General features: G+C 62.2%; 5 protein-coding genes across 5 annotated transcripts; 3 read left to right on the top strand and 2 right to left on the bottom strand.

Moving 5' to 3' along the window:
* Positions 1 to 121: 121 nt before the first annotated feature.
* On the bottom strand, positions 122 to 3,448 carry JCM10292_003794 (uncharacterized protein; the record flags this gene model as incomplete). Its single annotated transcript, XM_076651960.1, has 15 exons — positions 122 to 298; positions 364 to 434; positions 503 to 575; positions 663 to 829; positions 893 to 1,015; positions 1,075 to 1,156; positions 1,260 to 1,303; positions 1,371 to 1,448; positions 1,528 to 1,708; positions 1,766 to 2,184; positions 2,257 to 2,375; positions 2,445 to 2,604; positions 2,675 to 2,951; positions 3,045 to 3,248; positions 3,311 to 3,448. 15 exons carry the CDS (start codon positions 3,446 to 3,448, stop codon positions 122 to 124), a joined length of 2,313 nt encoding a protein of 770 aa, XP_076502485.1.
* A 681-nt stretch (positions 3,449 to 4,129) lies between these two features.
* Positions 4,130 to 7,476, top strand: JCM10292_003793 (uncharacterized protein; the record flags this gene model as incomplete). The annotated part of the gene is made up of 17 exons (XM_076651959.1): positions 4,130 to 4,251; positions 4,323 to 4,440; positions 4,502 to 4,877; positions 4,955 to 5,121; positions 5,189 to 5,277; positions 5,346 to 5,361; positions 5,432 to 5,588; positions 5,652 to 5,723; positions 5,792 to 5,886; positions 5,950 to 6,013; positions 6,124 to 6,284; positions 6,351 to 6,443; positions 6,514 to 6,640; positions 6,714 to 6,835; positions 6,923 to 6,992; positions 7,065 to 7,167; positions 7,227 to 7,476. 17 exons carry the CDS (start codon positions 4,130 to 4,132, stop codon positions 7,474 to 7,476), a joined length of 2,202 nt encoding a protein of 733 aa, XP_076502484.1.
* A 953-nt stretch (positions 7,477 to 8,429) lies between these two features.
* Positions 8,430 to 11,728, top strand: JCM10292_003792 (uncharacterized protein; the record flags this gene model as incomplete). The annotated part of the gene is made up of 16 exons (XM_076651958.1): positions 8,430 to 8,583; positions 8,653 to 8,799; positions 8,855 to 9,244; positions 9,311 to 9,323; positions 9,379 to 9,428; positions 9,482 to 9,716; positions 9,773 to 9,836; positions 9,894 to 9,974; positions 10,039 to 10,213; positions 10,275 to 10,319; positions 10,373 to 10,422; positions 10,480 to 10,804; positions 10,864 to 11,206; positions 11,265 to 11,392; positions 11,460 to 11,554; positions 11,609 to 11,728. The coding sequence occupies 16 exons, from the start codon at positions 8,430 to 8,432 to the stop codon at positions 11,726 to 11,728; spliced, it is 2,415 nt and encodes an 804-aa protein (XP_076502483.1).
* Positions 11,729 to 12,412: 684 nt separating this feature from the next.
* On the bottom strand, positions 12,413 to 14,449 carry JCM10292_003791 (uncharacterized protein; the record flags this gene model as incomplete). Its single annotated transcript, XM_076651957.1, has 9 exons — positions 12,413 to 12,488; positions 12,552 to 12,693; positions 12,758 to 12,965; positions 13,026 to 13,190; positions 13,252 to 13,315; positions 13,399 to 13,828; positions 13,891 to 13,926; positions 13,994 to 14,145; positions 14,262 to 14,449. The coding sequence occupies 9 exons, from the start codon at positions 14,447 to 14,449 to the stop codon at positions 12,413 to 12,415; spliced, it is 1,461 nt and encodes a 486-aa protein (XP_076502482.1).
* Positions 14,450 to 15,632: 1,183 nt separating this feature from the next.
* On the top strand, positions 15,633 to 19,319 carry JCM10292_003790 (uncharacterized protein; the record flags this gene model as incomplete). The annotated part of the gene is made up of 14 exons (XM_076651956.1): positions 15,633 to 16,190; positions 16,254 to 16,679; positions 16,751 to 16,916; positions 16,974 to 17,060; positions 17,121 to 17,304; positions 17,362 to 17,398; positions 17,459 to 17,593; positions 17,650 to 17,872; positions 17,934 to 18,155; positions 18,208 to 18,292; positions 18,348 to 18,428; positions 18,489 to 18,565; positions 18,620 to 18,671; positions 18,728 to 19,319. The coding sequence occupies 14 exons, from the start codon at positions 15,633 to 15,635 to the stop codon at positions 19,317 to 19,319; spliced, it is 2,925 nt and encodes a 974-aa protein (XP_076502481.1).
* Between the last annotated feature and the right edge of the window lie 77 nt (positions 19,320 to 19,396).

Below are 19,396 nucleotides of genomic sequence, written 5' to 3'. Positions count from 1 at the left end.
TCGTCATTCGGCGGCACTGGTGTGATGCCTCTCGCAGTATGAAGGAGAACACGAGTAAGAGGTACACCTATGCGAGAGGAAACAACGACAGAAACAGGAAACCGACTCTGCGCAACCCCGCCTAGATGTTCTCCTTCCTGCGCTCCCTCGTTTCGCGCTCGCCCTCGAGCTCCTTGAGCCTCGCCTCCCACACGGGGACTTCGGCGAGCTTCTGCTCGAGGCTCTGCTTCTCCTCCTGCAGCGCGAGGCGCGCCTCCCAGTCGAGCGGCCCGAAGGCGTAGTCGCCGCCGCCCAAGTACTGCGCGCAGGAGGAACAGGTCAAGACAGATTGGCGGCAGAGCCAAGGGAGCAGAAGAGATGAACCTGGAGGATGAACTTGTGGTACTTCCAGAGCGAAGGGCGGTGCGAGACGGTCAGGAGGGTGATTCCGAGCTCTGCAGGTTACGCTCAATGTCAATGTCTGCGACCACAAGGTGGAATCGAGGCAGTGAACCGAACGAACCGGTTGCCCGCTCGTAGAACGTCTGCTCGATTTGGAGCGTGACGGCGCTCGTGCACTCGTCGAGGATAGCGTACTGCGTTGTTGAGACGATTGCACGGACGTCAGCGCGCGTTCTTGCCGTGCGCATTGTCAGCGAGAAACGGCCGTCGAATTGACGTACCTTCGGGCAGTGGTAGAAGAGCCTCGCCATCGCCAGACGCTGCTTGTCGCCGCCACTGAGCGCGTCGCGCCACTCGCGCTGAGTGTCCCACCCGCCTTCGCGCTCGACGATCGAGTCCACGTCGAGGAGCTTGAGGATGCCGAGGAGGTCCGAATCGGTGACGCCGCCTGAGTTCAGCACGAGGGAGTTAGCGGCGGCGTCAACATTGCACGAACTGTCAGGATACGCACGGGCGATCATCTGCGAGCGCGAGTGCGGATAGATGATCTGGTCGCGGAGCGTGCCGAGCGAGAGGTAGGGGCGCTGCGGAATGTAGGTGAACTCGGACGCAGGCGGCTTCGTCACGGTCCCGCCTGTCAGAACAGCAATCAGCGAGAGTCGCTCCTTTAGCAACACGAAGAGGAGCACGCACCGTAAATGGGCCACAGCCCGCCGAGAATACGGAAGAGCGAAGACTTGCCCGTGCCGTTCCCTCCGACAACGAGCAGGTGATTCTGCGACCGCACAAGCGTCAGAAGCGTGATACTTGCTGAATGTTTCCTCGAAACATTCGGGGCCCGGCTTTGCGAGACGGTCGTGGCCTTGCAGCCGACTTACCCCTGGCTTGACGTAGAAGGTGAGGCTCTTGATCAGGACGTCACCTGCGCACCGTCGCTGTTTAGTCCACATGGCTGATGGGCACGACCGAACGAGGGGAAGCGGACACACCGTTCGGGGTAACAATGGGAACGTTGTCGAAGATGATCTCGTCGTCCGAGTGAATGATCTTGCCGCGCCCTTGCAGCACTGCGAGCGATTCGAGAGTGAGCGGCGCCTCTATTGATGCGAGACGAGTGCAACGGGAACGAGGAAAGCAGCGACGCACTCTTCGCATTCTCTGCGACTTCTTCCCCTTTCCCGACCGACCTTCCCGCCGTGCTGCCGCCGCCGACGAGCTTCTTCTGGTACCGTCCCGCCTTGACGTCGTCCATCGTATCGAGCAACTCGCTGACACGCGCCGTGTAGCCCGACAACTCGGAGAGGTCGCGATAGGTCGACATGAGGCGCTGCGGAATGCGGTCAGTCAGTTCAGTGTCCGCACAGAGACAACGATGTGGACGCACGCCCATCGCATCGGACGCAGAAAGCAAGAGGCGCCTATTTGTGACGAAGCCTTCGGTTCGCGAGCCAAAGTCGATCCCGGCAATCGTGCCCGCCGCCCCGCCCTCGCCGCCGCCCATGCCGAGGAGCCTCGCGCCAAACACGGGCACGGCGCAGACGCACAGACCGAGGCTGCCCCAGACCCACTTGACGATGCCCTCCTCGACGAGCGAGTAGACCATGCGCATGCGGAACACGCGGTTGACGTGCTTGATCAGGGCAAAGTAGCCGCGCTCGATCAGGTTCTTCTCGGTCTGCGAGCCGCGCAGGAGCGCGACTTCCTCGGCGTGCTCGAGCAGGCGCGTGTGCGCGAAGCGGTACTCGCCCTCGAGTCGCTGCTCCTCGGCGGCGTAGCGACCAAAGGGCGGCGTTGCGAGCTTGACTGCAGGCGAGCAAGGAATGAGACGTCAGTCGATCGAGATAATTCGAGCGAAGTGCGCTAGAGGCAACGCACGAAGCGCTGCAGAAGCCTGGACGATGACGGTGAGGGCGATGAGGCCCTCGGCGCCAACGCTGCGCGAAAGCTGGTAGTTGTACAGGACGATGTCGAGCATCGGCTTGGCGATGTTCGAGCTGTGCATCGCCTCGAACGGGTCAACCCTGGATATAGCAGACGTCTGGGAATACCTGCGCCAGACGCACTAGATTTCGGCAAGCGAGGTCGAGAACTTCTGGATGTCGACGACGATGAGCTGGTCGGCGTTCTTGATGCGGTCGTCGAGGTTACCGAGCGCATAGAAGGTCGTCCCGTCGAGGTAGTCCTCGTGCACCTTCTTCGTGAGGCGCGTGCGGTAAGCGATGGCTGCATGTCCGGCCTAGGTGAGCGGCTGTCGGAACTCCTCGAACAGCATCAACAGGCAGGCAGCACGCACCGAGTTTGCTCTGAAGATAGTTGAGCATGGAGTTGGTGTATGTCGCCGGGACGGCGACCGCCATCCAGGTGAGGATGCGGAGGAGGAACTGTTTCGGCTGGGCGCGCACGAGCGCCGAGACGATCGAGCCGTCCAGTGCGGCGACGTAGAGGGAGAGGAGAGTGCGGAGGACGAGGAAGAAGGTATGCAGGACGAGCAAGGACGCTTCTTTGCTTCGGAGCGAAGGGAGAACGATGCGGAGCAGGCGGGAGAGGCGCTGGAAGAAGAGTGCGTCGACCTACGGGGTGAGAAAGGTGGTCAAAACTCCGACGCGAGCGTTAAAGTGCAGCAGCACAAGGCTTTGAGCCACATCTGCAGGCCGTAGACTGACCTCGACCCTCGGTCCTCGGCGTTTCCTCTCCTTTGCACCCCCGACAGCGGGCCCGCTGCTCCCCACCGAGCCGCCCGACATCCCGGCTCCCTTCTCGGCTGCGTCACCTGCCCCGCCTGGCTGTCCCTGCGTACCCTTGGCCCTTGCAGCCGCTTTCGCCTTGCGCTTCGCAGCCGAAGATCCGCCTGTCAAGCCCGCGTACGTCTGCAAATCATGCGTAGTGTTAACACTCGGCTGGAGAGCCTCGGCAGGCCACGCAGACGCACGTTCTGGAAGACGTAGGCGGAGAAGGCGACCATGAGGAGGTTGGAGTAGCGCCGGCGATGCCGCAGGTAGTGCGCCGCGGCAGGCATGGCGTACTGGTCGCGCACGCGGGCACGCAGCGTCGACTGGACGTGCGCCATGGTCGGTCCGCTGCGGCGTGAGGCCGTGAGAGGCCGGCGACGAGCGATGAGGTCGAGTGTGAAAGCCGGTCCAGACGGTTGCTCGAGCGGGCGAGCGGAGCCGTGTGCAGCTCTTGTGCAGTCTGACCGAGTACGTTCAAGTCGGTCTTGGCTCTTCTTGAGCCAGGATGCGCGCACGAGGACGCAGAGAGGGCGACCCGACGTTGCCGGCGACGGCGCGTCTGTCGAGCAAAATCAGGCGAGTTTGCTGGGGGCTGCATGAGCCTCATACAAGATGTACCGCTCCATCAGAACATTTGTACGCGGCCCGTGAGCGAGGCGAGACGAGGCTGTCTCCGCGGACTTCGTCGTTTCTCCTGCTTCGGTGCGTCTACGCGGGTGCTCTCGCACGGGTGTGCTCGCTGCTGACGCTGTTGGAGCTAGTCCGCAGTGTCCTGCAGCGTTTGCCCAGTCGCTTCGCCCGGGCCGCGTCCCTCGGCGTTCTTGCCCGCTGCGGTCAGTTCGGACAAGTGACGCTCGCCTTTCTCGCCGACATTCCTCTTCTTTGTGCCGCCTGCTGCTGCTTAGGGCGTACTGCTGTACAGCACCGGAAGCTCGCCCTGTCTGCACACTCCGCTCTGTCCCCGTCTGCTTCTCCTTCGGCGGACCCCCACTTCGGCCTGAAAGCGGACAACCTCCACTATGGCCAACGGCGACAGCAACCACAAGCTCAGCGTACCTGCGCACGACCTCCACGAGCGGGCTAGCACGCCGAATAGCATCACCGCGCGCCGCCTCGACATCAGGCCCAAGAAGAACCGCAAGTGCGCTCGCTCGCTCCCAGCGCAACTTAGACGTGTAGACCGGGCCCTGCTGACGCTTGCCGACTATCCAGGGCTTCCGCTCCGCTGCAGGTCGTCTTCGTCGGCATCGCCATCCGTGAGCGGGATGACCTCGACGACAAGGGTGCGGAATACGCCATCTCCGTGTCGGATGGAACGGGCACAGTTCAGGTGCGCCATTCCGCAACGACTTTGACGGAGAGAATGAAGGTCTGATAAAACAACCTTACAGAGCGAGCACAGCTTCATGAAGAAGGGGGAGAACGCGCAGGATGCGCTCGAACACATCCTCGACCTCGCGCGCAAGTATTCGGTCCAGCGTGGTCACAAGATCCAGATCATGGCTCTCGCGCCGACGTGCGAAGGTCTCGTACCGAAGCGCACGTTCACGCCTTCGTCGATCCAGGAGAACCAGAAGCCCGACTTCATGACCCGCGTTTGGCTCGAGCTCGACTCGATCCCGTTCCTCGCCTCCAAGGACTCGACCGAGGGCAAGTTCTCGCTCGATGCCCAGGCGAGCGCGGCGGTCGACGAGGCTCTCGCGCAGCTCGTGCCGATGTCGAGCTCGACGATCAAGATCTCTCTCAGCCCGCTCAGGCAGGTGCTCGGTGCGTTCTCGCGCTCTACTGGGACTGAGTCAGGCGGGTGTTCTGACCATCGTTGCTCTCACTGGTCTTTCAAATAGTCGATGCCGACTTCCGCGTTCAGCTCTACTCGCTCCCGCTACTCAAGTCTATCACATCGCCCGCGCTCTGGAACGCCTTCACCGACCTCGGCTCGGCACTCGCCGCGCAGAAGACCAATGTGGCTTTCTTTTCGGCGACGCCACGTGGCGGTGGCGTTGCGCTCATGGTGCGCCGAGCACCCTTCGCCTCCTCTGGTCATCTTGTGGGCGCGCGCACTCACGCCCCGATTTCAGCGCCACTCGCTCATGCGCGTCTGGCACGCCGTCGGCCTCGACGTCCGCTGGTTCGTGCCCGAGGGCGACCCTAGCGTGTTCAACATTACGTGCGTTCCTGCTCAGCGCTCCTTCTCGGACAAGCCCTTTTCTGACGTGTACTCGCGCGTGCTTCTAGCAAGCGCAAGTTCCACGTACGCCTCGCTTCTCCAATCTGTCGCTTAACGCGAGTGCGCTCTGATCCCGAATTTGCGCCGTACGCAGAACGTCCTTCAAGGCGTGGCCGACAAGGATGTCATGCTCCACGACGACGACAAGAAGCTCTTCGAGGCCTGGACGGTGCACAACTATGAGCGCCACTGGTCCAAGGAGGACAGCCCGCTGCACCGTCTCGACATTGCCGTTATCGACGACCCGCAGCGTGCGTCGCCGATCAGGTCTGCCGGTGAGTGCGGGACGCTGACGCTTGCGAGGTTGCGCGCAGTCACGGCGCTCATCCCGATCATCCGCCGCGAGTCGCCTCGCACGCGCATCGTCTTCCGCTCGCACATTCAGAGTGAGTTGTCCTCTCTGTGCTGTGCTGTGGTCGTTCGGCGGGCCCTGACGCAAGCTCCTTTCGTGCAGTCCGGGCCGACCTCGTCGACAAGGGCGAGAAGCAGCAGAAGGAGACGTGGGACTACCTGTGGAGCTTCATCAAGCAGGGCGACCTCTTTGTGTCGGTGCGTAGGCGTTCGACCTCGACGTCGTCGTACGAGAGGCTGACCTTCCGCGTGCCTTTTCAGCACCCGGTCAAGGAGTTCGTGCCCAAGGTCGTCAGCGAGACGCTCCCGGTGGTGTACATGCCGCGTGCGTTCCGCCGAACGGTTTAAAGGCTCGCCTTTGCTGTGTCTGATACCCTTTCGCTCGCCATCCTTCCCCTCGCCTCCTTCGGGACCTTCTCAACTCACCCTCTACAGCCTCGACCGACCCGATCGACGGCCTCAACAAGCCCATCGGCCGCGAGTACCTCAACATGTACCGCCACCGCTTCAACGGGGCGACCAAGGAGTCGAGCGGGCGCGAGGTCGACTGGAAGCGCGGCTACATCCTCCAGGTCGCACGCTTCGACCCGTCGAAGGTGCGCTAATTATTCGCGTGTCGTCCGAGCAATACTCGGGCTTACGCTAACCTTGCCTTCTCGCAGGGCATTCCCGACCTGGCGGAAGGATACCGCCTCTTCCGCGAGCACCTCGCCAAGTCGGAAAGCTCGCCCGAGCACGTCCCGCAGCTCATCATGGTGCGTTGCTGCCTCACCTTTCTCTTTTGCTACCGCGGCATCTGACGCTAGTCTGTGCGGTACGGAACAGACGGGCCATTCTTCGGTCGATGACCCGGACGGCACGCTCGTCCTGCACCAGCTGCACGACCAGCTTGCGGACGACAAGTTCAAGGACGTCCGCGACGACATCTTTGCCATTCGCGCTCCTCCTTCCGGTGTGTCTCGCTCGACCCGCTTTTCAAGGCAGAAGTCAGCGCAGGCTGACCTGGCTGACTCGATCATCCGCAGACCGTCTTCTCAACGCCATGCTCCGCGGCGCCGACGTGGTTGCACAGGTCTCGACTCGCGAAGGCTACGAGATCAAGGTCTCGGAGGCAGTGCACAAGCAGAAGTGGGTCATCGCGACCAAGGTGCGCTCCCGCTTCTGCTCTCGTCCGTCTGCTGCATCCGATATGCAGGATGGCTGAGAACTATTCCGGTCCCGTTCCGCAATACAGGCCGGCGGAATTCCGCTCCAGATCCGTGAAGGACGCGATGGCGAGCTCGTCGAGCCGAGCGACCCGGAAGGTGCGTCACACCCCTCGCTGTGGTGCTACTCCACCGCTGTACACAGCTCACAACATCGTCTTTCACTCGCAGGTATCGCGAACGCGCTCATTAACTTCTACTCGTCGGACAAGCGCATGGCCAACCGGTCGGAGATGATCGCCAACGATGTCGACCACGTTGTCGGCGGGCGCTTGTGCGTTCGTGCGCTGCCGAGTTGACCTCTGCACGATGCTGACACACCTTCCATGACAGTGGCGACGACGATGTCGGCCCCTCGGAGCGTGACCTCACACTCGGCAACGCGACCATGTGGCACCTCCTCTTCTCGCGCATCCTTGGCATCACAGGGCACGTCTCGCTCTCGGACCGCCAAGAGGCGTTGTGCGAGCGACTCGGCATCAAGACGCAGAAGAACGGCGGGATGTGCAATTTTGACGGGCTGAGGGACGAGAAGGTGTGGGAGGTGCTAAGCATGGGATTCGCGAAGGAGGACAAGCAGTGATGCACGGCTTGATGCATTTTGTACATAGATTCTCTCTGTCTTTCTTTTGCACGTTCTGCTTCGAGGTTAGCGACAAGTTGAGTCGTCGGGCACGGGGCAAGTCAGCGAAGAGAAGCCGGTACCGAGAGGTTCATGCAGGTCACAGTCAAGTGCGTGATATCGGGCAGGAGATCGGTAGTACACGGTCACAGACTCTGCCGAAGGAAGCTCGGCGCCCTGCTTGTGCAACCTGCGAGGGTCCGCAAGGAGGTCGCGGAGGAGGACAAGTTTCACCTCGACCTCGTTACCTTCGTCCTGTCTCGACCGTACGGCGGGACCGACACTTGGGCCGTTCCGCACAGCTCTCAAAATGCGTCTCTGGTCGGCACCGCGCGACTCAGCTGGCTCCGCTCGGCTGGATCGCCTCATCAGTTCCTCGCGCTCGTCCGCCTCGAACTCGCGTCCTTCTCTCGCTTTGAGCCCCTGTGGCAGGTCTGAATCGCCTGCTGGCCTTATGCTTGCGCTGCTTGTCCGCCGCTCGATCCCTGCGGGGCCCACATTCGACGGGACATCACCCCGACGTGAGGGATTCGAGCGCTTCGTCTCCTCTGTCTCCTGAAGGGTCGCGCTTCGTCCGCTTTTCTCGCCTGCCATTGCAGCAAACGCGCTCTCTCGACGCGCCCTGGCCCACCACTCGCTCTTGCGGGCTCGATCGCGGGTGCTTGACGCGCAGCTCGACGAATTGGCGCGTTCATCGTCATCTCAAGCCCACAGGTTGGCGCGATGGCCCCTGATCATCCATCCGCAGGTGAGAACCTGGTGACCTATGCGCTATATGCGCGCTCGAATTCCCGAGCGTTGGCGCGCGGATTGACCTCGACCTCTCGCGGCTCTCCCTCCTTCTTCTCCTTCCTCACTCTCGCTCCCTCACTCAGGTCTTACACTACTCCCGCCCCACCTTCTCCCTCAACGCGATGGTCGCGCCGTCAGTCAAGCCTGGCGCGGGCTATCGACTCTCTCTCGCTCTTGCCCTCTTCCTCCCGTCGCTCGTCAAGGCTCGCTCCCTCGAATGGTGCCCATCTCGCCGTTCCGGCTGTAGCGGCATCAACGATTGGGCGCCCATCTGCTGTGAGTCTTCCTCGCGCTCTAGCCGCGCCGGATAGACGGGCCGCTGACCTTCGCCACTTCGTTCCGCAGGCCCGCAAGGCTCGACGTGCCTTCGTGCCGAGGAGGGCTACGCCTACTGCAAGAACACGTCGGCTGTCAAGTGCGCCAGCTGGAGCAAGCTCGAAGGCTGCCTCGACCCGGTCAACATCGACGAATCCGCCGCCAACGCTTCGTGCTGTGCGTCCTTTGCTTGCGACTCCCGCCTTCCGCAGCTCACATCTGCCCTTCGCAGGTCCTTCGAACTCGTACTGCGAGACGATGCACCCCGAGTGGTCGACCAGCAACGATGCCATCTCGTCAAACGCTCCGACGCCCGACGCCTCCGACTACAACTCGACCGACGACTCGATCGCCAGCGCCATGGGTTCCGCTTTCCCCTACCTCGACTACGACTACAGCGCCTCGCCTGCCTCGTCGTCGGCTGCGTCACACACACCGTCCCGCACGTCGTCTTCGCACTCGCCCTCGCACACCTCGGACTGGGGCGACTCTCCGGCTCGGCCGAGCGTCACGAGCAAGGTCAAGCAGCTCCGTCTCTCGAGCGACTGGAACGTCAACGCTCCGCCGCAGACAAGGGAGTTCTGGTGGGAGATCACCGAGCGGCCGGGCAGTCCTGATGGGTGTGCGTGCTCTTCGTCCATGCCGCTCTTCTCGCATGATCACTGACTCCCCTCTTTCGCGACCACAGTCCATCGTCCTATGTGCGCCTGTGCTTCCACTTCCTGTGACCAAGACTGACCGCACTCCCGCTTGCAGGCTCGTCGTCAACGGCCAGTACCCGGGTCCGCTCATCGAGGTCAACAACGGCGCGTTTGATGTCCACTCGTCCTCGTGCGAGACTGACGCGCGCTTCCGGCAGGCGACCGCCTTGTCGTCCACATTGTCAACTCTCTCGACCAGCCCATCGCGATCCACTGGCACGGCTTGATCCAGAACGGCACCAACTGGGAGGACGGCCCATCCGGCGTCACGCAGTGCCCAATCCCGCCCTACGGCTCGTACACGTACAATTTTCCCATCACCGGCGACCTCCAGTACGGGACGTACTGGTGGCATGCGCACCGTCGCGCGCTGTACACGGATGGCGTGATCGGGTGCGTTCTCTTTCTCCTACCAAACCGGAGTCGTACTGAATGCATTGCTTCCGCAGCCCCCTCATCGTGCACTCCCCGCTTGACCCGCTTGTGATCGGCCGGGACTACGACGTCGACCAGGTGCGAGGAGCTCGTCCGTTTCATTCTCGTGCCGAGGCTGACTTCCCGCTTCCGCAGGTTGTGACGCTCGTCGATTGGTACCACGACACTTCCGATGTTATTGTCAACGGCCTTCTCGGGCCGAACGGCTACCAGGGCGTGCGTTTCTTGACCTTCTCGTCGCGTGAATGTCCGACTTACTGACGCTCGAGGCCTCGAGCAGACCTTCATCGCTCCGTCGCCGAACAGTGTCTTGATCAACGGCCACGGCGTCTACAACTGCTCCTTTGAAAACGTCACGAGCGCGTGCGACCAGAAGGATGTCGCCGACCTGCCGGAGCTGCGCTTCGCGCCTGACCAGAGGGTCCGGCTCCGCTTCATCCACATGGGCGCGCACCGTACGTCTGCACTTGCCCGATTAGGTCAAGAGCTAGCCTCACACCCCCCTGACGCGCGCAGCGGTCTTCCTCGTTTCGGTCGATGAGCACGAGCTGGAAGTCATCGGTGCGTTGTTCTGCTTTTTCCTCATGACGAAGCTGACGCGAAGCCGCGTGTAGAGGCCGACGACACTCCCGTCTTCGGCCCTTCGATCCACCGCATTCCAATCGTGAGCAGGCTCTCCCGACCCGAGCAGAATAGCAGCTGACCCTTCACGCACACACAGAACGTGGCTCAGCGGTACTCCGCCATTCTCGACACGACCTTTGACGAGGTCGGCGACTCGTACTACCTCCGCGCACAAGTCGTCGAGTCGTGTCTCGGCGCGCCCTTTCCCGACCTCGACACGCAGGCTCGCATGGTCATCCGCATCGAGGAGCACGGCAAGCACAACTACGACAAGGGCAAGCACGGCAACTACGGCAACAAGGGCAAGTACGACGGCAAGGGCAAGGGCAACGGCGAAGGCGATCACAAGCTCACTCAGCCGCTGCCGACCTCGGTCGACTGGAACGACCCGACGAGGGTCAACTGCACAGACCTGAACGAGGGTGCGGCTGCTCCTCTCTGCTCACACTTCGCACTCAACTGACCTCGCTTTCGTGCACAGACGATCTCAGCCCGCGTGTCGTCATCAACGTGCCTCGCAACGTCGAGCAGATCTCGTTCTTCAACTCGTCGTTGATGGGCGCCGCTGTCCCGACGGGCGAGATCGACGACGTCCTCGAGTTCACGCTCAACAACATCACCTTCGAGAACTTCGCCTACAACCCAATCCTGCACCAGGTCGTGCGCGGCCAGCCGGTCGATATGGGTCGCGTTGCTATCGTCGAGTCGGACTTCGACGCCATCGACCTGGTCATCCACAACCTCATCGGCCCCGACCACCCTTTCCACCTGCACGGCCAGCCCATGCTTCTCCTCGCTCGCGGCCAAGGCGTCATCTCATCTAGGTGCGTTGTTGAGCCCGAAGAAGGCCGGGTCTCGCTGTTGACCCTCTCGACCTCGCAGCGACGTCCCGACCCTTGACCTTGACATCACCAACCCGCTTCGCCGCGACACTATCACGGTCCCTCCCGGAGAGTGGATTCTCGTGCGCGTCCCGACGACCATTGCCGGCGTGTTCGCATTCCACTGCCGTATGTCTCTTGTCTCGCTTGCTCTTGTCTTCCGAGGCGACTGACTCATGGCACCACAACGTCGCAGACATTGTGTGGCACCAGTCGCAAGGCCTCCTCGGTGCGGTCATCGCTCAGCCCGACGAGATCAGGCAGTTCGACATTCCGAGCGACAATCTTGCGGTGCGTCGTTCCCTCGTGTTGCGGCGCGTGCAGCACTCAACACGCTTCGTACAGCTCTGTAACGGCGGCAACCCGAATCTTGTCGACCCTGGACGCCGCAACAAGCGCGCACTCTCGCCTGCCGAGCGCGCCCTCCCGAATTCCGCCCGCAAGAGTCGTTTCCGCTTCTTCTGAGTATGTACCTTCGTCCGGTTGTGCCGCGCTAAACGTCACTCACGTCTTTCGCTGCAGGCTGTTGCCCTGTCTCGCTCTACCCAGCCTGTCTCGTCTCGCTTCTTTCCGCCTGCCTCTGCCTGGTTCATCCCGCGGATCTTTCCCGACGAACGTCACTGACGCCCTCATGATCGTAGTCCGTCGCATTCTTGCACCTCGACCACTTGCTCTCGCTCGCTCTCACTCGCTCTCATTGCGCTCTCTTTCTCCCGCTCTTCTTTCTTGTAGCCCTCGCGATCTCCCCGTCCCTGGTAGTCCCCACGCTCGACCGTGCATCATCTGTCTGCCAAAGAAGCTTGCCTGGCAAATTGAGAGTGCCGTCTCAGAGGGTCGGCGCGAAGGAAGGACTTGCAAAGTGTCGCGCTCCGCTTACGCTTTTCCCACCCTCTCTCGCGCTTCGTCAGCATGGACAATCGGCGTAGGACACGACAAAGATGAGTCGACATACTCGTGTGATAGCCGAACAGCGATGCGAAGCCTTCTCTCGTTTGCTCGCATCATCCAGTCGCAACGTCCGGGAAACATGATTGTACATTTCCTGCCCTGGTCATGGGGCTGTATATGCTGTGACATCATACGAAGGGGCCATACAAATGAGAGGAACAACGCAGGAAAGGGCGGAAGGCGAGACGATGGAGAGAGCGTCTAGACCGAACCCGAGTTGTCGGTGCACGTAAAAGGACGACCGCCGTTCGCGGCGTAGTCGTCGCGGATCGAGATGCTGTAAGAGGGGAAGGAGTGTAAGCCGAAGGAGCGATGAAGAGGCTCAGAGGAGAAGACGTACACCGAGCCGTAGGTTCCGCCGACGAGGAGGAACGCGCCGGCAACAAAGATGAAAGCGTTGAAGTAGAAGAGGAACCAGAAGCCGAAGGTGCGCGACTCCTTGACCTTGAGGCGGTGGAGGTTGTCGTAGAACCACATGCAGGCTGTTTCGCGACGGCGAAAGTCAGCGCAAGCCCGGAGACGGTACACAAAACCGGAGAAACTCACCCTCAGCATTCAGAGAGACTAGTGTGCCAAATAGAGCGCCCACAAGTCCGACGAGCCCGCCGAAGACCGGAATGACACTCGAGATGAGCCACGAGAACAGGACACAGCCGAGGGTGCAGGAGAACCACGAGATCCAGTGCGTCGGCGTCGAGTGCGTGAGGTGATGGGAACCACGGAGAGCGCGGACGAAAATCCACTTGGCGGGAAGCTGGGCGGAAAGTAGGATGAGAACGAGCGAGGTGTAAAGAGGAGAAACGAGAAGTCTCACGTGGGTGTAGATGATGGCGGCGGCAAAGAGACCGGGAAGGGCGAGGCCGTACGCCACACGCTTGATGAGAACGCCAGCGGTACCGAGGGCCGGCGAAGCGACGTACTGGCCGGCGTACCAGTAGACGACGATGCCGACGGTGAGGTAGAAGGCGGTGACGAACGTCTGGAGATGCGGTTCTTCGTGAATAGGATGTCGCGAATGAACCTGCATGAAGAGTACTGACCTGGCAGACAGCGACAGCCTTGGGGTAATCACGGGTGTTGCGCATCTCCGAGGCGATGGGGAGGCTGCAGGGCGAAGAGAAGTCAGTTCGCTGTGCTCCGCGCTTCCGCTCGCGACTAGCGCTGGCAACGTAGAGGACAATACGTACAAAGCCGAGGTACCAGCGTAGGAGAAGACCAGGTTCGAGATGGCGTTCATCGCCTCGGCGAAGGTTGGCTTGCCCCAGATGACGATTTCGAGGTCGAGCGGGCCGGTCTGCGGCGCGAGCGACGGCCGGCCACCAGCCGGGATGGCGATGGTGACGAGCATGATCGAAACGATCATTGACGCGAGGCCAACCCAGCCGACCCACTTGACGCTGCCCATGGTGCGGAGCGACGCGAAGGGGAAGGTGACGACGGCGGCGACAGCGACGTAGACGGCGGTGCAGGTCGCGTGGAGAGAGATGGCGTTGAGCGCGACGGAGATACCAAGGAAGGCGGAGCCGGCGATGCAGGTCATGAGGAGCCAGTATCCGATGCCGAACAACTCCTGGCCAAAGCGGCCGAACATGAGCTTGCCGCAGTCGGCGACGGAGTCTATGTAGATGTCAATGTCAGTGCAGCACGCGACACAGAGCGACGTGCGCGAGGAGACGCACAGACAGTCGGGTGCTTCATCTTGAAGATACCGATGTCTGCGGGAAAGGATGCGTTTCGTCAGCCGAACGTCCTGTGCAAGCAAGACCGACTGGGCAAACGCACAGTAGTCGGTCCAGGTGGTGAGAATGGCGATGACAATGAGGATGATGATGCCGGGCGCGAGTCCGAGCGAGTGGAAGACGGAGGGGATGGACAGAACGCCCAAGCCGATCTGCGACTTCATCATGAGAACCGACGTCGAGAACCAACCGACACTGTGTGCAGCATGACGAGCGCGTGGAGGAAACGGGCGAGTCGGGGAGGGTGGAAGTCCGAGGTCAGCATCGTCTCGGAGGGGCGGAACCCTCGTCGCGAATGAAACGCGGCGCACCTGCGGTAGTCGACCGCGCCAGAGCCCTTGCCCTGGGCACCGAAGACACCGTCGATCTCGGTCTCGCCCTGAGCCTCCTCATCAATACGGCCGTCGGCGCCGGTGCGGACAACCGCGTCCTCCTGCTTGCGCACGTCCTTCTCGGCCGTCGAGGGCTCCGAAGTCGAGGACGCGCGACTGATGCCCATCGTAGCGTCGATGTAGGTGGATGAGAGGCGAAGAAGGGGGCGAAGGATGAAGGGAGGGGTCGAGGTGGCGTTAAGAAGGGTGCGAGGCGGAGCGAGTGGAGAGAGAGAGAGGAAGGAGGTGAAAAGAGCGCGAGGCCGAGGTCCGCTTCCCCAGGTGCAGACACCGGCGAGATTGGGCTGCTGGGCGTGGAGGACAACAGCGGAGCCGAAGAGCGACGAGGACGAGAGAAGATTGAGCTCGAACTCGGTTTCGCATCCGAAGCTCGCCACAGTTGCCGAAGCTCGCCGCACCTTTCCATGCGCGGGAGACCGCATCGGCCCCGTTCGAACCCCGTGTCCCCCTCATCCCGATATCATGCTGACGGCCCACGAAAAGCCTCTGCGTCGCTGCAGTCACCTGAGACGCACCTCGTCACCAAGGCGCAGCCCTCTCGCTCCCCTCCGGCCGCGGCGAGCGCCCTGCGTCGGTGGCGAGCGCGGATCCCAGGCGGATCCGGTCGGATGCGCTTGTCGATGAACTCGATTGGTCCAGCCACGCGAGCGCGAGTCTGGATGCACGTGCACCGAGAAGGGAAAAAACGTGAGCGGCCGATTCGAGGCGGTCTCGACCATGCCTGCAGCCACGCTCAATTTGCAGCACGAGGTCAACCGCAAGGCAAGCTGGTCGAAGCCGGAAGTCAACGAGAGTACGAGACGACAATAGCGACTGTCAGGTCCGCAAAGCAGGCGACCAGCGGTGAGTCAGTGCACCACGGAGCAAGGTTAGAAGAAGGAGTCAGAGCCTGAAGGCATCTTGTAGCGGACGCAGGGACGCACGGAGCCTCGGGATCGCTGGCCCGGGATGTCGAGTGCACCGCGAATCCCGGGCGAGACCCACATATGTGGGCAGCAATGTCCGCTGCAGTGCACGGGATGAGCGCGCACGGCCCCGGGATGCGTGGACCGGAGCTCGCGCATTCGGGAAGGGCGACACGCTGAGGAGGAGGAGCGCGCAAAGACGTGTCACTTGAGCAGAGGTCGGGCGCGGAGGATCAGACATTGTGCACGAAATCGCCTTCACATCAGCACGACGCTCGAGCGCTCAGCAAGCCGCGGAGAGCGAACGACGCGTTCTCGACGCGTCTCGAGGAGAAGCGCGAAGGGGGTCGACTCTTACGCGTATCGCCGCGAGAGCGGACGCTGGATGCGTTCAGCCAAGCGTGCACGTACTGCTGGGCCGATCCCGTCCTCGTCTTCGTCGTACACGCCGTCGTCGCCGCCGCCATCCGCAAGCACTCCGCGTTCGCTTGTCCCGACGTCGAGCATCACTGCGCTCGGGCAGCGCCTGTTCGAGGCTGCGAGGCTCTCCTCCACACAGAGCGCGGAGGCAGCGCACGACTCGCTCGGCGCCCACTTGAGCATCAGCGCGGACAGCGAGATGCCTGCCTCGACGACCGCTTCATGCTCTGCGCTGCCCAAGGCGGAGCACGAGGAGCATGCCGGCGACGAAGACGAGATCATGGACGACGGGCGTGCTGTCCCACCACGAGCGGCCAAGGCGGAGGCGGCGCCGACTCCGGCTCGTCTTGCGGCGGCGAACGAAGCGGCCAAGCCAACGCCGCACGCACCGGGTCCGACGCCAGCTGTCAAGCAGCCGAAGCCGCCTTCGAGCTCGCCGCCGCTATCGCAGATGCCGCCAAGCGCGACACAGCGCCGCTCTGCCGCGGAGATTGAACAGCGAAAGAATGCCGCGCTCAAGCTCGTGCGTCACTCTACGCGCTTGCAGGTCTCGTTGGTCACTGAAATGGATACTTGTGGAATGCAGCGCGAGATGAAGGCGGCGGAGAAGAAGCAGGCGGAGCGTGACAAGAAGCGGAAGGAACTCGCTTCCGTGTCGCTCGCCCGATTTGGCTTCACCATGGCACCTGCCATTTCCCGATACGGCTCGGGCAGGGGCGGTGTCTCCATCAAGCCCGAACCCGGCGCGCCGCCAGAGGAGCCGCGCGCCTGGACGCCAGAGGAACGCTGCTCGCCTGAGCAGCTCGCCGTCCTCGACCAAGTCCGCGCCGGCGGCAACGTCTTCTTCACTGGCTCGGCCGGTGTTGGCAAGTCGTTCTTGCTGCAGGAGATCACGCGCTTGCTCGAGCACGAGAAGCGGCAGTTCCAGGTCACCGCCACGACCGGCATCGCTGCGCTGCAAGTCAGCGGCATCACGATCCACTCGTGGGCGGGAGTTGGTCTTGCGAAAGATGTGCGTTCTCCTTCCACTCAGGCTTCAAATAACACCCATTGACGTTCGAGCCGTCCACGTTCGAGCTACAGCCCGTCTCGGTTCTGTACAGCAAGATTCTCAACAGCCAGGACCGCCTCAAGAAGTGGCGCGAAACGGCCGTCCTGATCATTGACGAAGTGTCGATGGGCCCTGCCGAGCTCTTCACCAAGCTCGACGTGCTCGGCAAGCTCGTTCGACGCAGCACAAAGCCTTTCGGTGCGTTCTGACGCGCCCTTCCGAGGCTAGCAGGACTCACACCTCGCATCGATGCAGGCGGCATCCAACTCATCGTCTCTGGCGACTTCTTCCAGCTCCCTCCCGTGCCGGAAAAGCGCGCCGACTGGAGATGCCTTCGCTGCGGTGCGTCGTCTGCGTGCTTCCTCCCCTTCCACCATTCCTGACGACGCAAGTCGTCTGCAGACCATACTCACCTCCTCAAGATCGAGCCGCACGAGTCACGACTCGCTTATGAGGCACGCCCGGCGGGCGTCGAGCCGTCCGACATCTATCGGTGCGAAGATCGGATCAAGAGGAACGGCGAGACGGCGCCCGGCTGCGGCTACGAATGGCGCGCGCGGACTTTCGCCTTCGAGACAGAAGCATGGTGCGATCAATCCCTTGTCATGCGTGCAGGCTAGCCTGACGAGTATGTCATGTGCAGGGCCGAATGCGACTTCAAGGTCATGGAGCTCACAAAGGTGCGCAAAGGGAGCGACTCCTCCTGACACGTCGATCTAACACTCGGATACCTCATTCAGGTGTTTCGACAAGACCACCCTCGCTTCATCGCCACGCTCGAAAAGATGCGACGTGGAATCTGCGACGATGACTGCGTCGATTTCCTCGACACGTGCGGGACGGAGCTCGGGACTGGCGGCAGCATCAAGATCCAGGTCAGCGCTTCTCCCTTCTCTGCGCGCGAGCCACGCTGAATCGCCTTGCCATGCAGCCGACCAACCTGTACCCGCTCCGCAAGGCCGTGGAGGAGGAGAACGAGCGCGAGTTCCGCAAGCTGCAGGAGCAGTCGTACGAATTCACGGCGCTCGACGACTCGCGCGGCGAGTACGCTGCCACAGTCAAGGAGAAGCGCCTGCAGGATGCTCCGCCCGCGAAGAACCTGCGGTTGAAGAAGGGCGCGCAGGTTCTGCTCCTCGCCAATCTCGACGTTCAAGGTGCGTAGCTTGGCTCGATCTCACTTTCAAGATGATACTCATGAGCTGCTCGTCTCTGCAGGCGGCCTCGTCAACGGATCACGCGGCGTCATCGTGGACTGGGTCGACCGGGAGCTCGTGCCGCTAGATGAAGGCGGTCAAGGTTCCGGTCAGCGCAACGGTGCAGGTCGCGGTGGAGGTGGCTTCGGCGGAGAGGAGTGGCGCGCACAGGCGGCTTCGCTGTGGGCCGATCAGCAGAAAGACGAGATCTTCCCGATTGTCTACTTCGCTACGGGCCGACAGGGTGCGTCTGATCTTCTCTCGAGCGCGTGCGGTTCTGACAGCACTCGTCGCAGTCGTCGTCAAACCACACACCTGGGCAATCGACATCGACAAGTACAACACCGTCGCGCGAACGCAGCTTCCGCTGCAGCTTGCCTGGTGCGGCTTGTCTCCCTCACCGTTTCGGAGTTAGAGACCGATCAACTTCGCGCAGGGCTCTGACGATCCACAAGTCGCAAGGACAGTCGCTCGACGCTGTCTGCGTTCGGCTCACCAAGACGTTCGAGAACGGGCAGTGCGTTAGGCATCGCTACTCTACATCGCGTGGGGCCCGCTGAGCTCGATATTGCCACAGAGCCTATGTCGCACTCTCGCGCGCTCGCAAGCCCGAAGGCATGCGGATCGAGGGCTTTCAGCCTCGACTCGTGAAAGGTGCGCACTTTCGTCGTGATTCGGCAAGCCTCAGCGCCGATTCATCGCTTGCAGCCCATCCTACGGTCACCACATTCTACGACTGCATCAAGGAGAAGAGGCCGTTGTCAGTCTGTTTTTTGCGCTACAGCCGCCCTTCTTATGCTCACTCCTGCCTCGCAGCTTCGTCACTCCCGTCTCGCCCGTCAATCCGCTCGCCTTCCTGCCCGAATACGACCCACTTGTCCTTCGCGACCGCCATCTCTTCGGCAAGGTCCCTCCGCCGCTGCCCGTCGGCTCGGCCATGCTCGCTCCGGGGCAGAAACCGCCAGCCCCTAGTCAACCTGCCCCTCTTCCCCCCGCCCACGCCCCGGCAGGCACGCAGCCTTACGCCAATCTGACTGCAACATCGGCCTCGACGAGCTGGAAGAACCTCCTAGCTCAAGCCGCCGCAGCCTTCCTCGCCTCGGGCGACTCGAACGAGGTCGTCTCGACTGATGATGGACACCGCACGATCGACAGCTCGACCCTCTTCACGGGCGAAGCGTACCGCGCCATCGAGGCGGCGCGCAGGACGAGGCGCTCGGCCAGCGCCGGCGAGGCGGCAACATCGAGGAGCATGTCAGGCGAGGGCGACGAAGGGTACCAGACGGCCGCGAGCGACGAAGGTATGCCGCCGGCGACCGAGGTCAAGCCTTTGCTCGCTGCCTCTGGTCCCGGGCAGGGTGAGGGGAAGAAGAAGAAGAAGCGCCAGCGGAAGCGGGTTGGGCATTGAGATTGCCCCATGCATGCGCTGAGCAGGCTTCTGCGCGTCCTTCCATTGTTAGACTTTGTATGGCCGCCTCCACGTTG

The sequence above is a fragment of the Rhodotorula paludigena genome, assembly GCF_050403205.1.
Source record: "Rhodotorula paludigena JCM10292 DNA, Rt_paludigena_JCM10292v1_ctg61, whole genome shotgun sequence".
Classification (NCBI taxonomy): Eukaryota; Fungi; Basidiomycota; class Microbotryomycetes; order Sporidiobolales; family Sporidiobolaceae; genus Rhodotorula; species Rhodotorula paludigena.
Note: the sequence above shows the minus strand (reverse complement) of the source record. Positions and strands in the feature narration are given on the sequence as shown.